The 18053-nt window shown below is 45.6% G+C and overlaps 1 protein-coding gene across 1 annotated transcript in view; it reads right to left on the reverse strand.

The window, feature by feature from the left end:
• Positions 1-326: 326 nt before the first annotated feature.
• The window catches only part of OAF (out at first homolog), a 38011-nt gene continuing 20284 nt past the window's right edge, over positions 327-18053 (reverse strand). Inside the window, exons 4-5 of the mRNA XM_063436928.1 lie at positions 4045-4225; positions 327-1117 (exon numbers count right to left, since the gene is read on the reverse strand). Of these exons, the coding sequence (XP_063292998.1) occupies positions 843-1117; positions 4045-4225 (456 nt within the window). The 3' untranslated portion in view covers positions 327-842. The remainder of the gene's footprint in view (positions 1118-4044; positions 4226-18053) is intronic.

Below are 18053 nucleotides of genomic sequence, written 5' to 3' on the forward strand. Positions count from 1 at the left end.
TTAGGCATGTTAAAGTCAGTTTCAGACTTTCCTTTTCTACTTCTATTCTGTACATTACAGCCAAAATAACCACTTACCTCAACTATGTTGGGTAAACAAATTGTGTCTCACAAAATTAGCGTACCATATTCTCCCAGCAGAGGGCAATGTTACACAACTTTTCTAGATCATCTTAGAAGCACAAATAGGGTTGCTTTGGCAAGCATTACAAATGCCAACAAATTATACAAGATAATAAAACCATCAGATTACTGTACTTTACACATCATGGTATTTTGATAGAAAATGTGATACTTTAATAGATGATTTCATTAAATAAAAAAAAAAAAAAAAAAAAAAAAAAAGATGAACTAAGCAGATACAAGTGAAAAAGTCAAATGGAGATCTGTGAATCCATAAAGGGACCAACGATACATTTCCATGTTCTGTCCCCTCTGAACACTTCAAATACATTAATAGATCTTTTTAATACTGGGCACCTCTGTAAGTTCATATAAACACGTCGAGCAGTACATACATATGTGGCAATAAGGCACTTCAGAGGCAGGAGATTTGATCTGGCTGTATGGTGAAGACCACCGAGGCACATTGTTTTAAGGCACATTTCAGTGCTTGATAAGTTCAATCATTGTGCAATAGCAAAGAAATAATCCTAGCTTCACGGCAATAGCAGGAAGTGGGTGAGAACAGGATCTAGGTTTAAGACTTCTTTTGAGATCCGAATGATTCACAGTATAAGGCAACTCTAAGGCGTAAATATTTAGCATCCTGAGAAACTGTGGTCCCATATAGCTGGTGGAGCAATGGTGGAAACAATATAATGGTGTTTCACAAAAATGGTTTTAGGTCTCCTCATCCCACAGACACAGTTGTTTCTGTGTGACATAAAAGTGGAAGCTGTAACTCTTTTGGCAGCTTCGAATGCCGCACTTGTAGGTAGTGGTACGTCCAGAGGAGTCTCTGTTTTTGCAATATTTCAGGCTGCATGGAATCCACTCCAGGCCAAGTCGGTATGAACAAATGCATGGTTTCCATTCCCGAGAACAGACCTTGCATGTTGGCAGGGCTGGAAGAGAGGAAGACTGAGGAAGAACCTCAAACATAGATCCATCAATTCCTAGAAACAGAAAGTAGAAAATACACTTTGTTCATGTTTCAAATCTTTTAGAAGGCATCAAATATATATCCATAATTGCATAATAACACTATAATTAAAAAAAATTATTTACTACTTTTATTGACAATTGGAGGAATGGAAGTCTGAGTGTATCAGTCAGGGATTTCAACAATGTCTACAGCAACCTATGGCCCACTGAGCAATTTTTTCCAGAAGAACGCATTTTTTTCCTAAATATTTCTTTACCATTCATTTTATTGTATTCCAGACATGAGTTTCCAATCATCTACACTTTCATCAATTCAAGTACACTCTCTCCTGTGCTATACTCAATCTTGTTTCCAGGGAGGCAATATAAAAGTAAAACAGAAAAACAAAAACATAACACAGAGAAAACAAACATGGTGATCACTCTGCTAAGCTAAAGTGGTTATGGTGCTTGGAGTGTTCCTTTATTTATGAAAAGTGATCTAGAGTTATCATGGAAATAGTCAGGGGAGAAAGGGCACAATGGTGATAAATATTTATATACTAAAAAACATTTAAGCCATGCCAATTATATTTCACCAAGAACAGTATATTTTATACCCTTAAAATGAGATTATAACCCAGTTTTACTTATATATAAATATTTATATATAACCATACTGTTTACAGTTTTTTTTCTCTCCCTCTCAATTACTTTTCTTTTTTTTTATGCAATAGCTGCCTCTTGTACACCTTACTCATTCCTTAGAATCCCTGCCTTTACTTCTCTTTTCCGCTTACTGCATAAGCAATTTTCTCTTTCTTGGTTCTTCTACAGCAGACGTGGTCTACTTGCTGTAAAAGCGGACCTGTATTAAAATTATTTTCTTAAACTCCCTTTTGAGGTCTACTTCCTAAAGCCCCTTGTACCTTATGCCCCCATGGCCTTGTTAATTATAATTTCTTCTTTGTGCTGGATCTCAAAATCTGTTCTCTTCTACCATGGTGTGCTTGTTTCCCTCCAAGTCATCGGCGCAGGCTCGCAGCCTAGGTGTTCTCTTCCACTCCAACCTCTACGTCCCTCATCCCTCATATCCAGTCGATCGCTTCCATCTCAAAAATATTGCACGGATCCAACTCTATCTAGTCTACCCATTATACATTAGAATTTGTTGGCGCTTTATAAATTAAAAATACACTGCTCCAAAAAATAAAGGGAACACAAAAATAACACATCCTCGATCTGAATGAATTAAATATTCTTCTGAAATACTTTGTTCTTTACATAGTTGAATGTGCTGACAAGAAAATCACACAAAAATAAAAAAAATGGAAATCAAAGTTTTCAACCCATGGAGGTCTGGATTTGGAGTCACACTCAAAATTAAAGTGGAAAAACACACTACAGGCTGATCCAACTTTGATGTAATGTCCTTAAGACAAGTCAAAATGAGGCTCAGTAGTGTATGTGGCCTCCACGTGCCTGTATGACCTCCCTACAACGACTGTGCATGCTCCTGATGAGGTGGCGGATGGTCTCCTGAGGGATCTCCTTCCAGACCTGGACTAAAGCATCTGCAAACTCCTGGTCTGTGGTGCAACGTGACGTTGGTGGATGGAGCGAGACATGATGTCCCAGATGTGCTCAATTGGATTCAGGTCTGGGGAACGGGCGGGCCGGTCCATAGTATCAATGCCTTCATCTTGCAGGAACTGCTGACACACTCCAGCCACATGAGGTCTAGCATTGTCTTGCATTAGGAGGAACCCAGGGCCAACCGCACCAGCATATGGTCTCACAAGGGGTCTGAGGATCTCATCTCAGAACCTAATCAATCAGTCAGGCTCTGGCGAGCACATGGCCCCCAAAGAAATGCCAGCCCACACTATTACTGACCCACTGCCAAACCGGTCTTGCTGGAGGATGTTGCAGGCAGCAGAACGTTCTCCACGGCATCTCCAGACTGTCACTTCTGTCACATCTGCTCAGTGTGAACCTGCTTTCATCTGTGAAGAGCACAGGGCGCCAGTGGCGAATTTGCCAATCTGTGTGTTCTCTGGCAAATGCCAAACGTCCTGCACGGTGTTGGGCTGTAAGCACAACTCCCACCTGTGGACGTCAGGCCCTCATACCACCCTCATGCAGTCTGTTTCTGACCGTTTGAGCAGCAACCTGCACATTTGTGGCCTGCTGGAGATCATTTTGCAGGGCTCTGGCAGTGCTCCTCCTGTTCCTCCTTGCACAAAGGCGGAGGTAGTGGTCCTGCTGCTGGGTTGTTGCCCTCCTACGGCCTCCTCCACGTCTCCTGATATACTGGCCTGTCTCCTGGTAGCGCCTCCATGCTCTGGACACTACGCTGACAGACACAGCAACCTTCTTGCCACAGCTCGCATTGATGTGCCATTCTGGATGAGCTGCACTACCTGAGCCACTTGTGTGGGTTGTAGACTCCGTCTCATGCTACCACTAGAGTGAAAGCACCGCCAGCATTCAAAAGTGACCAAAACATCAGCCAGGAAGCATAGGAACTGAAAAGTGGTCTGTGGTCACCAACTGCAGAACCACTCCTTTATTGAGGGTGTCTTGCTAATAGCCTATAATTTCCACCTGTTGTCTTTCCCATTTGCACAACAGCATGTGAAATTGATTGTCACTCAGTGTCGCTTCCTAAGTGGACAGTTTGATTTCACAGAAGCGTGATTGACTTGGAGTTACATTATGTTGTTTAAGTGTTGTTTTCCCTTTATTTTTTTGAGCAGTGTATATATTTTTTTTATTATAATATATATTTATTAATCCTATTGGTTTCTACTTTTCTTTATGTATTTTATGAAAACTAGGGCACTCAGGAAACCAAAAGATTCAAGCACAGGGAGCTAAGTGGAAGCAGTTTAGATGTTTATTTTTGGTGACAAAGCCACTAAGTTCCTGCTCTTTCCTCTACCTCATCACCACTTACCTTTCTCTAGCCATGCTCGTACATCATCTTGTCTTGTATAAATGGCCTCTTTTGCCTCTGCACAAATGTTATGAACATGGGGGCTTAGCTGGAGTGCTTTAGTAAAATTAACAGCCACGTCCATCTGCAAATTTTCAATTTTTCTCATCTCTTCAGCCTGACGTACTGTATGTGGGTTTTTCTATATAAAAAGAAGAAGAAATAAATAAAACACCAGACTAAATTGTAAGGTAAATATATATGTTAATACATCTTCCTATCAAAAGCAAATGCTACATAGAGCCAGCGCTCTGTTAATAGCTTACTAGATCCATCAGGAGCTGCATGTATGTAATTACATTTCAATTTACAGCGCAGGAGATAAAAACCTTTCAAAGTAAGTAAGCATCTGATCGAAAGCTAAACCATTTTCTTTTCCATGCAGGCTGTATAGGTCACAGCCAGCCAGGGGAGGTGTGGCTAGGGCTACATAAACAGAACCATAAGTGATTTAACTCTTAAATGGCAGAGAATTGAGCAGTGAAACTTCAGAGGCATGATCTATACTAGACATGTGTAATTCGTTTGGTTCCGAATGTCAGAATAGCTGAATAACCGAAGTCCCGAAATTGCCGAATTTCCGAAGTGTCAAAGTTCCGAAGCTGCCGAAGCACAGTATTGCCAAAGTACTAATATACCTACCCAGTGGAAGAATGTTACACTGTATACAAGTTTAACCCCTTAAGGACACATGACATTTGTGACATGTCATGATTCCCTTTTATTCCAGAAGTTTGGTCCCTTAAGGGGTTAAATAAAAAGTATACAAACATAGCCAGGATTCAGCTGTAAGCATTTGCAACACTTACAACAATCAAGTAACACACGTTCATATAAAATGAAGTTACTTAATAGCCAGTCAATGGAATGACAGGAATAAAAAAGTAGATAGCTCCCTAATAACATGAGAATTAGGGAGTTATCTTCTAAAGATTACTTAGTATTAGTAAATTCTGCCCATACTCGCTATACCGCGAGTAGCGCATGTCTAGTAAACAGTTAGCAGCCTCAAAGAGGGGGGGGGGAGGGAAATCGGGACCTATTGTCCTCCCCCCTGGCCCCACCCCTGAGTGGTGGGTGGGGCCCTAAATTAGAATAAGGGTGGGACCCATTGTCCTCCCCCTGGCCCCAACCCCTGAGTGGCGGGTGGGGTCCCTAAATACCAATAAGGAGGGGGGACCTATAGTCCTCCCCCTGGCCCCCACCTCTGAGCGGTGGGTGGGGGCCCTAAATACCAATAAGGAGGGGGGACCTACCGCTCAGGGGTGGGGGCCCTAAATTAGAATAAGGGGAGGGGGGGCTATAGTCCTCCCCTCTGACCCCCACGGCTTTTTGAAAAAAATAAAAATAAAAAAAAATATCCATGTTCACCCATGGAGGGCACCGCGCAGACTGAGCTCTGCAGGGTGTTGGAAGGCTTATAAAGCCTTGCCCCGCCCTGCAATTAGGATCAGAGCACTCTGGTTGGTTGGTTGGTTTAAGCCATCAAATCAGAGTGCTCTAACAAGTAAATCAAGAGACTGACAGGTAAGTCTCTACATTTACCTGTCACAGCACTCTGATTGGTTAGCTTGAAATCCAGCCAGAGTGCTCTGTGTCATTTTACACAGCGTGGGAAAGTTCTTTGGAATTTTCTCTCTGATTGGTTACTTTTAATCCACCAGGGTTAAATATAGTGCTTGCCAATAAAGTTCTCTGGACTGTCTGCCTGGGTTCTGCGTGTGTATATTACATTTATTATGTATAAATATAAGAAATATCTTTATGTATTTAATTTTTTTAAATGTGTGCGCATATATTTATCACACACACACACACACACACACCCTGAACCAAAATTATAAACACAGCACTTGTTTTTGCCCCCATTTTTCATGAGCTGAACTCAAAGATCTAAGACTTTTTCTATGTACACAAAAGGCCACGTTTACATTGCTGCCAAGTTAGACCTCTAGTGACAGTCACTGTGTCAGTGCTCTACATGGAGGTGCTGAATGTTACCCATAGAGAACATGCATAATGTCCTCCCAATGCTTTCCTATGGGAAAGCATTGGCTTAGCTGAGACCATTAAGATCTCAGCTATGGAGGCAGGACAAGTGACCGCGAAACCAGCACGGCGTGGGGGAAAAAGGTAATTAAAAAACACCAATCATGTGATCGGAGGCAGGTACCTAAACAGACACACACACACACTGACATACACAGACTTTCTCTAACATTTACATTTTTAATTCTAATACACCAAGCCTCCCTACCTTTGGGAGAGCTGAGTGGACTTTCCCTGGGGTCCAATGGGGCCGATATCCTGGGTGCGAGGGAGCAGTAATCTTCTTGCAGCTCCTCTCTGCTCCCTCACACTGTCTGCAGTGATGCCGAATAATGCCATCTTCCGGCTCCCGGTATCATTAAAGAGCGTGAGAGCGCAGAGAGGAGCTGCAGGAAGACTGCTCCCTTGCGCGCTGCCCCAGCCTGCCGCCTGCATGCTCCCACGGGCGGCTGGCTATACACAGCTTTCTGAGCGGGCAGGCAGCGGGCAGGCAGCCGGCCGGCCGGCTCCATTGTTTGCCCACCCAGCCACTTTAGGTAAAAGGCTGACAAATCCCACATGCCAGGACGCCTGGGATTTGTCGAGCCCTGCCATAACCCCACTGCCACCGTGGGCCACTCAATCCACAACGTTGACATCAGCAAACCGCTGACCCACACAATGCCATACACGCTGTCTACTATCTACCCTGTACAGTAAAACAAACGGGATTCAGTCATGAAGAGAACACCTCTCCAAAGTGCCAGACGGCATCGAATGTGAGCATATGCCACTCAAGTCGGTTACGACGACGAACTGCAGTCAGGTCGAGACCCTGATGAGGACGAGCATGCAGACGAGCTTCCCTGAGACGGTTTCTGACAGTTTGTGCAGAAATTCTTTGGCTATGCAAACCGATTGTTACAGCAGCTGTCCTGGGCTGGTGTGGTTACATGTGGTTTGCGGTTGTGAGGCCGGTTGGATGTACTGTCGAATTCTCTGAAATGCCTTTGGAGACTGATTATGGTAGAGAAATAAACATTCAATTCACGGGCAACAGCTCTGGTGGACATTCCTGCAGTCAGCATGCCAATTGCATGCTCTCTCAAAACTTGCAACATGTGTGGCATTGTGCTGTTGATCAAACTGCACATTTTAGAGTGGCATTTTATTGTGGCCAGCCTAAGGCACACTTTTGAAATAATCATGCTGTCTAATCAACATCTTGATATGCCACACCTATGAGGTTGATGGATTATCTCGGCAAAGTAGAAGTACTCACTAACACAGATTTAGACAGATTTGTGAACAATATTTGAGAGAAATAGGCCTTTTGTGTACATAGAAAAAGTCTTAGAGCTTTGAGTTCAGCTCATGAAAAATTGGGGCAAAAACAAGTGTTAAGTTTATAATTTTGTATATTATATATATATATATATATATACACATATATATATATATATATATATATATATATATATACACACACACATACATACACACACACATATAATGAAATCATATATATGCATTATATTTTTATTTTATAATTTCCTTTTCTTTTTTACATTTTAGCAACCTGGGGGACAGCTCAGACACCTCCATAGACTCCTATTGCGGCCATGTGATCATGGTGATCACATGGTCCTGGAGAGCCGTAGCTGCTACAGGGGGACTGCTGGGGTCTCGGGATTGCCGCGGATCGCCTGTCCAGGCAAGTTAAGGGGGCCAAGCCGGCGGGAGGACGACTCGGCGTACTATGCCACCTTCCGGCGTTTAAGGCCATTCTTTCAAGGATGGTGTAGTACACCCGCTGTCCTTAAGAAGTCTACTGAAATCTGCACTTTTTTTTTTCCACACACTCTTCACACATAAAGCACTTCAGCAAGTTAAAGTGCTTTAGGGGTCTGGCATACCCGTTTAATATTCTGCACCCCTAGAAAACATTGAAAATCTTTTTTCTAAGCTACACTGTACCCTCAAAGTCCTCAAAAAAAACACACAAAAAAAAAAAAAACACATGCACAGATTGTCCCAGCATTTTTTTTTTTGTCCCTCTGATTTCCTTTTTATTTGGTCAATCCTTCTCGGTCCATTTTTTATTTTTTTAAATTCTTTCTTTTTGGTTGTGCATGAAATAACAGTCTGGCTTGTTACGCCACAATAGCCGCAGTCAGCCATTCATTAACATGGTATAACATGGCATGAAATATGCTGTGCACTTTAAGTAGTATAAGAATTAACAAGATTAACATTGCAGACATGTAATGTAAACAGATTATAATGTAAAACTCTAGTTTTTCTAGTCTTCTATGACAATAGTGTATTTGTGAGTTTATATATGCATAGGACCTGCTAGGCTAATGAGGATTATCGATTCTATATGTACAGGTTTAGGTATGGTTTAACATATGCAGGATCACTATGTGATTGTGTGATATGCTAAGGCAGTTTAATCTAGTAGGTGAGCGGTTGAGCTAGTACCCGTTACTTAATGCTGTTCCGCTAAGACATGTGCCTTGACTGTTAAGATTAAGTATGCAACGAAATTTGTGTTGCGCCTTAGCCTGGAGCACACTACAAGGACATATAACATTTACAGGAAAATATGTAGGGAAACATAGCGAGATAATCTGAAGCTAGGTCGTATTTATAGGAGGATATGACAGTCCCTATGGGAAGGTAATCACTCATCTCCCTGTGTGTGCTTGAAGCAGGAGCTGTGTTCGTCGGGTTTCCCTGAGGTTGTGGTTTGCGAGCGCACATAGGAGAGGGTGCAGTCTCTAGGTCCTTGCGGCTGCCTGATATTGATGTCGTCAGCTGATGACTTGCGGGGTCTCGATGGCTCCCTAATGTGGTGATCTATGTTTCATTCTTGGAGATCCAGGAGTGCTGGGGGATGTAGCTCCAGTGAGGAGGTCTGTCTCGTTCGTTGGGTAAGACACAGTCCCGGTCATGGGTCTATCCTTTGGCTGTGGTTGCAGGCTGCTGTTGATCCGCTGCCAATGCTCTTTTGACATTATTGATCGGGTGCGGTGAGCTATGCCTCTTCGGGGCCTGTGTGGTTTCGTTTGCAGGCGATGTGGCCTTTGAGGGTAGCTGGTAGGCGACACCATGTTTTGGGTGGCTGCTTCCGTGCTGCATGCACCCCCAGTGTGTCTCCGTGGTGTGGCTTTCGGGGCTGCCCCTCTCTGTTTGCCCATCTTGTGAGCGGAGTCTGGGAGAACTTCCCTGCCCCTCTCTTTAGACTCCCGTGTCCGACCTGGCATGGTGCTGTCGAGCGGTTCCAGGGGTATCATAAGTGCATCCAGGTTGTCCCAGCATGAGCCAAAGATTTGGTTGAGTCTGAGCTCCGTTTCTCTATCGGCATTGCATGTGGCTGTAGTGCTCGAGGCGTCCGCCATTTTGAGTACCTCAGAGGCGTCCTCCAGGCTTCATGTACGTTCTACTTGGGGAACCTCTTGTCCAAGGGCTCAAGTTGGGTCGGCCCGGGATAACCCCCGCCATAGCGGAAGGGGGGGAACGAGGGCTCCGATCGGGTTTCCAGCAGTCTCCGGTGGCAGGAGGGCGGCTGTCTATCCCGCGTGTGCCATGCTTGGAGGCCGTTCCAGGGTGTCGGGTGTGTGTCTCGTAGAATGTCGCTTAACTGGTATCTGTGTGAGCTCCCCGATGTACCCTTTCACCGGGTGACCTTTATTTTCGTTTTGTCGCAGTTTTTCTTATTATTTTCGCTTAACATGGTCCCATTCAGCTGGAGCTGTGGAGGCAAGCGTCCTCTCTGCTCCGCGGTCAGGCCCCCCCCCCCTCCCCTTTGTTGTTTTTTGACAGTGACATCCATGGTTACCATTTGCCTTCCTTTAAATACTGTGCATGCCCAGTTCAGAGTAACTGTATGCAAAGGAAGAATGATCATGTGAAAGAATGGCAAAATTGGACACAAAGGGTAGATAAGCATTTTGGGTAAAATGAATGCAAAGTTCAAGGTAGAGTGTCATGTGTTGAACTATAAATAAAGAAAAAGTAGCCCTGAACTTGTCTTACGTTAAAAACACAAAACTATAAAAATTCTGAAACAAGGAGAAAAAATTAAAGCACACAAAAGAAACTATGTCTGAGGTGAATCAGAATCACAATTAATTCACTTATTTATTCTGATTGGCTACATCAATAACCCTGTAAGTATTAATTTGCCACATTTTTAAGCAGTTGCAGTGATTATCAGAGAACAGCCCGTTTCTTTTTTTTTTTTTTATAAATGGAATATGGATGCTTGTTCAATGTCACATATTAGGGTATCTTTGCCACTCAAATCCGAAATGCCTCAAATGCATACTATTTCTTTACTCACCTTTATTCCCCTGGCACACCAGTCTCGTCGTGGCTACCACTCCTTCTCTGGCTGCTGAGATCATCAATCCTAATTATTTAAGCCAATGCAATGCTTCCCTGTAGGGAAGCTTTGGGAGGTTAGTGTGCATGCACAGCTAATCGCCACAATATTCCAAACAGCATCTCCTCACAGAGTCAATGCATCGCTATTGGGAGTGTTCAGTGTCTCCATGCTGATCGTGGAGACATTGAACGTCAATCTTGCAATCTTTGCAGTGCTGAACCAAGAAAGGCCTTGCAGTAGCTGAAAGCCAGTAAAAGCGCTGTTAGGAAGTTGTCACGACTAGTAATGTGGTCCAGCACGCAGAAACTATGTAAACATATACATACCGTATATACTCGAGTATAAGCCGACCCGAATATAAGCCGAGGCCCCTAATTTTATCCCAAAAAACTGGGAAAACTTATTGACTCGAGTATAAGACTAGGGTGGGAAATGCAGCAGCTACTGGTAAATTTCTAAATAAAATTAGATCCTAAAAAAAATATATTAATTGAATATTTATTTACAGTGTGTGTATAATGAATGCAGTGTGTGCGTATGTGTGTGTGTATGAGTGCAGCGTGTGTGTATGAGTGCAGCGTGTGTGTATGAGTGCAGCGTGTGTGTATGAGTGCAGCGTGTGTGTATGAGTGCAGCGTGTGTGTATGAGTGCAGCGTGTGTGTGCATGAATGCAGTGTGTGTGTGTATGAATGCAGTGTGTGAATGCAGTGTGTGCAGGGCCGGTGCAAGGATATTTGCCGCCGTAGGCAAAAAACATTTTGCCGCCCCCTCCCCCCCCATATGTCCTGACTTCCCCTCCTCCTCCCTCAGTGATTCTTACCTCCCCACCCCCGTGTTCCTTCACCCCCCCCCCCAGTGGTCCTGACTCACCCCTCCCCTAGTGGTCCTTACCCTCCCCTCCCCTAGTGGTCCTTATCCCCCCCCCATCCCTCCCATAGTGGTCCATATACCCCCCCCTCCCTCCCATAGTGGTCCTTATACCCCCCCTCCCTCCCATAGTGGTCCTTATCCCCCCCTCTCCCTCCCATAGTGGTCCTTATCCCCCCCTCTCCCTCCCATAGTGGTCCTTATTCCCCCCTCTCCCTCCCATAGTGGTCCTTATACCCCCCCTCCCTCCCATAGTGGTCCTTATACCCCCCTCCCTCCCATAGTGGTCCTTATACCCCCCTCCCTCCCATAGTGGTCCTTATCCCCCCCTCCCTCCCATAGTGGTCCTTATACCCCCCCTCCCTCCCATAGTGGTCCTTATCCCACCCCCTCCCTCCCATAGTGGTCCTTATCCCCCCCCTCCCTCCCATAGTGGTCCTTATCCCCCCCCCTCCCATAGTGGTCCTTATCCCCCCCCCTCCCATAGTGGTCCTTATACCCCCCTCCCTCCCATAGTGGTCCTTATCCCCCCCCCTCCCTCCCATAGTGGTCCTTATCCCCCCCCCTCCCTCCCATAGTGGTCCTTATACCCCCCCTCCCTCCCATAGTGGTCCTTATACCCCTTTTTTTGTTATTATTAATTTTTTATTATTATTTCTTATTTTTTTATTATATTTTTTTTTTCGTCCCCCCTCCCTGCTTGATACATAGCAGGGAGGGGGGCTCCTTCCCTGGTGGTCCAGTGGCAGTTCAGTGAGGGGAGAGGGGGGCTGGCAGAGCTGTACTTACCTTTCCTGCAGCTCCTGTCAGCTCTCTCCTCCTCCGCGCGGTCTGTGCAGCTCCCTCTGTCAGCTCCCAGTGTAAGTCTCGCGAGAGCCGCGGCTCTCGCGAGACTTACACTGGGAGCTGACCGAGGTGCTGAACGGATGGCGCAGAGGAGGAGAGAGCTGACAGGAGCTGCAGAACAGGTAAGTACAGCTCTGCCAGCCCCCCTCTCCCCCCAGTCTGTATTATGGGAATGCAAATTGCCATAATACAGACTCTGACTCGAGTATAAGCCGAGTTGGGGTTTTTCAGCCCAAAAAATGGGCTGAAAAACTCGGCTTATACTCGAGTATATACGGTAAGTAAGAAAAGGAAAATAATAGGAGAGAGCGTAAACCGGTCCTTAGAATGGCCGGACTAATACGCTAGAGACAGAGAATGGTCAAAGGGAAAGCCGAGGTCAAGGAAGCCAGAAAATACTCAATACCGATAAACAAGCCAAGTCAGGGAAACCAGAGATCAGAATAACCAGGGAAACGCCAAGGATCAGGATACCAGGAAATCAGAAACACGAGAATAGCACTTTCAGGAAACCAGGAAACTGAAACCACGACATGGCAAAGTAATGGGGAAAGCTAGGGGTTTAAATACCCCTCTCTAGGCTATGATTGGTCAGAGGGCGACCTCTGACCCCAAAACGTGCGTGTGCGTTGACGTCGTGACGTCACGCACACGTTGGTATAATTCTCGGGGGCGGGGCTAGCAATAGACGCGACCACGCGGTCGGCGCCATCTTGGATCTGGGCGCGATGCCCGGAAGAACTACGTGCGCGGTTCCCGGCTCGCCGACGAGCAGGTAAGCTCGTGTAGTCGGAGCGGTCGTGCCGGTCGGGCACGACCGTGAGGCTCGGCGGGCCGGTGACCGCAACAGTACCCCCCACTCGAAGACCGCGCACCGGGCGGGAAGGACCCGGCTTAAGAGGAAAGCGGTTGTGAAACGACCGGATAAGACGGGGCGCATGGACCCGGTCAGCAGGAACCCAACAACGTTCCTCGGGACCATAACCCTTCCAGTCAACGAGATAGGACAAGACACCTCTGGATAATTTGGAGTCCATGATAGAATGGACTTCGTATTCTTCTTGATCACCCACTACCAAGGGCGGAGGAGGAGTGGATACCCTGGTGTAGCGATTGCAAGTAAGGGGCTTGAGCAGAGACACATGGAAAGTATTCGCTATTCTCATATGAGCCGGTAGTGCCAAAGAATAGGTCACTGGATTAATACGTTGGGTAACTCGAAAGGGACCAATGTACCGAGGGGCAAATTTCATGGATGGGACCTTAAGCTTGATATGTCTCGTGGAGAGCCACACCCTGTCACCTGGAAGATAGACAGGATTAGCGCCCCGTTTCTTGTCAGCTTGGACCTTTGCTCGGAATGAGGCTTTTTGCAGAGCTGAATGGACGGAATCCCAGGTATCATGAATCGATTCTAAACGGGTGTCCAAAGCGGGGATTTCTGTGTCTGAGAATGCAGAAGGTAAAACAGCGGGGTGATAACCCTGATTAACAAAGAATGGACTGTGATTAGAAGATTCATGAGTGGCGTTGTTTCTGGCGAACTCAGCCATGGGTAAGAGCTCATACCAGTTAGATTGATTGGCATTTATAAAGCAACGTAAATAGGCTTCTAAAGACTGATTCGCCCTCTCTGCTGCTCCATTTGTTTGAGGGTGATATGCTGATGAAAAGGAGAGTTCAACGCCCAATTGTTTGCAAAAGGAACGCCAAAACCTAGAAACAAACTGGGTACCTCTGTCAGATACTATGTTTTTGGGTACACCGTGCAACCGAAAGATCTCTCTCAAGAATATTTGAACAAGATCTTGAGCAGATGGTAATTTCTTAAGTGGGACGAAATGTGCCATCTTCGTGAATCTATCAATAACCATAAGGACTGTATTAAACCCGTTTGAACTGGGTAGATCCACAATGAAATCCATGGCCAAGTGGGTCCATGGAGCACTAGGTATGGGCAGTGGTTGTAACAGTTAGGGAGGTGACCTAGGAGGAACTTTAGAAACTGCACATATTTGACATGCCCCAACATAATCTTTGATATCGTTTCTAAGAGCAGGCCACCAAAACCTCCTGGAGACGGCTGAGAGAGTTTTATGGACTCCAGGATGGCCCGCTGTGAGGTTGTCATGGAACAAATCTAGTACCTTCTTTCGAAACTGAGGTGACACATACAGTTTGTCCGGAGGTTTTCCCACAGGTGCCTGAGTTTGATCTGCTATTATGGCACAGAAGAGTGGAGAAGACACTTCGGAAACAGTAGTGGCAATGAGGCATTCAGGAGGTACAATAGGATATATCTCCTGTTCTGGTACTTCATCTGTCTCGAACTTCCGAGAAAGTGCATCTGCCTTGGTGTTTTTAGTACCAGGCCGGTACGTAATTACGAAATTGAATCGGGAGAGGAACAATGACCACCTAGCCTGACGAGAGGACAGTCTCTTAGCGTCCCCAATATAAGCCAAATTCTTATGATCAGTAAAGATCAAAAGTGGCTCTTTGGAACCTTCTAAGAGATGCCTCCATTCCTTAAGGGCAAGTACAATGGCCAAAAGTTCCCTATTCCCTATGTCGTAATTCCTCTCTGCAGGTGTGAGTTTGCGAGAGTAAAATCCACAGGGATGTAAAGGCGTATCAGGACTTTCTCTTTGAGACAGAATGGCTCCAACTCCTGTTTCTGATGCATCCACCTCTAGGATAAATGGTTTGGATGGATCAGGATGGATCAGGACAGGTGCTGAGGAAAATAAAAATTTTAATTGTTCAAATGCCTCTCTTGCTTCTTTGGGCCAAGATATACAATTTGTTCCTTTTTTTGTTAAATTGGTTATAGGGGAAATCACGGAGGAAAATCCCCTTATGAATTTGCGGTAGTAATTTGCAAAACCTATAAAGCGTTGAGTAGCTTTAAGGCCCTTGGGTAATGGCCACTGTAAGACTGCCTCCAGTTTACGAGGGTCCATCTGGAAACCAGACGGAGATATAACGTATCCAAGGAATTGTATCTCCGTTTGGTCAAACTGGCATTTCTCCAGTTTACAGTAAAGGCCGTTTTGTAACAGGGTTTTCAGTACAATTCTCACATGTTCGTGATGTGTCTCTAGGTCTGGGGAATAGATGAGAATGTCGTCCAAATACACTAGAACGAACATGTGAAGGTACTCTCTTAGGACATCGTTAATAAAATCCTGGAATACCGCTGGAGCGTTACATAATCCAAACGGCATAACCAGGTATTCGTAATGTCCCATTCTGGTGTTAAATGCGGTCTTCCATTCGTGACCGTCCTTAATCCTGACTAGATTGTATGCACTTCGGAGATCGAGCTTGGTAAAGACTCGAGCTCCCTTCAATCTGTCAAATAGCTCTGATATAAGGGGAATAGGGTAGGCGTTTTTAATGGTAATCCTATTCAAACCCCTATAATCAATATAAGGGCGTAGGTCTCCTTCTTTTTTAGAGACAAAGAAGAATCCAGCCCCGGCTGGTGAGGAGGACCTACGGATATGACCCTTTCTGAGAGCCTCCTTAATGTATTCCTCTAAACAAAGATTTTCCTGGGGAGACAAGGCATAGATTCCTCCCTTGGGAGGCATAGTCCCTGGTAATAAATTTATAGTACAGTCATAAGGTCTATGAGGAGGTAACCCTTCTGACTGGACCTTGTTAAATACCTCTTTCAAATCCATATACTGTTGTGGAATTTGTGTGGTCAAGGGAGGTGTAACAGGAACATTAATGGTGCCAATAGGTTGTGGGATTTGTTTAAAGCAGACACCTTTGCATCTCTCCCCCCAACTCACAATCTCTCCTTCAATCCAATCCAAACGTGGATTGTGTTTAAGGAGCCAAGGGAAACCGAGTATTATCGGAACTGTAGGTGAAGAGATAATTTGAAAGGTCATTTCTTCAGAATGGAGAACACCCACTGAAACAGTGATTGGCAGAGTTTCGTGTGTGATGAAAGGCTGGGTAAGTGGCCTCCCATCAATGGCCTCGACTGCTATAGGTTTCTCTTTATGTCTTAAGGGCAGGAGATGTTTTGCAGAGAATTCTTTGTCTAGGAAATTCTCCGCTGCCCCAGAGTCAATCATAGCCTCACATTGAACAGTAGTGTTCTCGAAAGATAAGGTTACTTTGATAAGGAAACGGTTCTTAGTCAATTTAGGGGACATACACATCACACCTAAGGTCGGTCCCCGTACGTGCCTTAGGTGTGCAAGTTTTCCGGCCGAACCGGGCATGACGACCTTAGATGCCCCTTCTTGCCACAATACATACATAACCCCTCGTTACGTCTGTGTTGTCTCTCTGCCTCAGTGAGTTTAGCACTACCCAATTGCATGGGTTCAGGCTCTGGAAGAGGCGTTTGGCTACTCACCACTGGGTTAGAGAAACGAGGGGCTATGGACAAATTAGAGCGTCTGTTACGTTGTTTGTTTTTCTCTCTCTCTCTGAGCCGGTTGTCAATGTCTATCATGTAGGCAATAAACTCGTTAAGATTAACCGGAAGGTCTCTAGCTGCAGTCTCATCGTGTATATTCTCAGCTAAACCTTCAGAGAAAGCAGCCACCAGACCGCTATTGGTCCAATCAACCTCAGACGCTAATGTCCTGAACTCTATAGCATAATCGGCTACAGAACGACTGCCTTGCTTGATTCGCATAAGGGCTTTGGCAGCGTTCTTCTCCCTGCCTTTAGGTTCAAATGTAGCTTTAAAGGCCGTAAGAAAAGTATTGTAATCACGGGCTACTGCGTCACCACTTTCCCATAAGGGGTTAGCCCAGGTCAAAGCTTTTCCAGTTAATTGGTTCATCAGATAGCCTATTTTAGATCTATCTGTTGGGAATGAACCTGGGGAGGCCTCAAAGTGGTATTCAATTTGGTTTAAAAAACCTCTGAATTCCTTAGAATCACCTCCATAGCGAGGGGGCGGTGACAAGGTTATGGACGGTGGTTTATGTGGTACGGGAACCACTACAGGTGGCGGAACCACAGGTGGTACCGGAGGGACCTCTAAATAGGCAGTCCTCTGGAGCAAGGTCTGAAATGCCTGGGCAAATTGGTCTAACCTGTGGTCCATATCCTCCACCCTACTCTCACATGCGATCATATGCTTGCATAGTTCTGCAGGATCCATGGCCATGTCGTAATGTCACGACTAGTAATGTGGTCCAGCACGCAGAAACTATGTAAACATATACATAAGTAAGAAAAGGAAAATAATAGGAGAGAGCGTAAACCGGTCCTTAGAATGGCCGGACTAATACGCTAGAGACAGAGAATGGTCAAAGGGAAAGCCGAGGTCAAGGAAGCCAGAAAATACTCAATACCGATAAACAAGCCAAGTCAGGGAAACCAGAGATCAGAATAACCAGGGAAACGCCAAGGATCAGGATACCAGGAAATCAGAAACACGAGAATAGCACTTTCAGGAAACCAGGAAACTGAAACCACGACATGGCAAAGTAATGGGGAAAGCTAGGGGTTTAAATACCCCTCTCTAGGCTATGATTGGTCAGAGGGCGACCTCTGACCCCAAAACGTGCGTGTGCGTTGACGTCGTGACGTCACGCACACGTTGGTATAATTCTCGGGGGCGGGGCTAGCAATAGACGCGACCACGCGGTCGGCGCCATCTTGGATCTGGGCGCGATGCCCGGAAGAACTACGTGCGCGGTTCCCGGCTCGCCGACGAGCAGGTAAGCTCGTGTAGTCGGAGCGGTCGTGCCGGTCGGGCACGACCGTGAGGCTCGGCGGGCCGGTGACCGCAACAGAAGTAGTGTAAACACTGCCTTTTCTTAGAATAGACCCTTTCTCCCCAGAACCACCACA

The sequence above is a fragment of the Pelobates fuscus genome, chromosome 11 (assembly GCF_036172605.1).
Source record: "Pelobates fuscus isolate aPelFus1 chromosome 11, aPelFus1.pri, whole genome shotgun sequence".
NCBI classification, from domain to species: domain Eukaryota; kingdom Metazoa; phylum Chordata; class Amphibia; order Anura; family Pelobatidae; genus Pelobates; species Pelobates fuscus.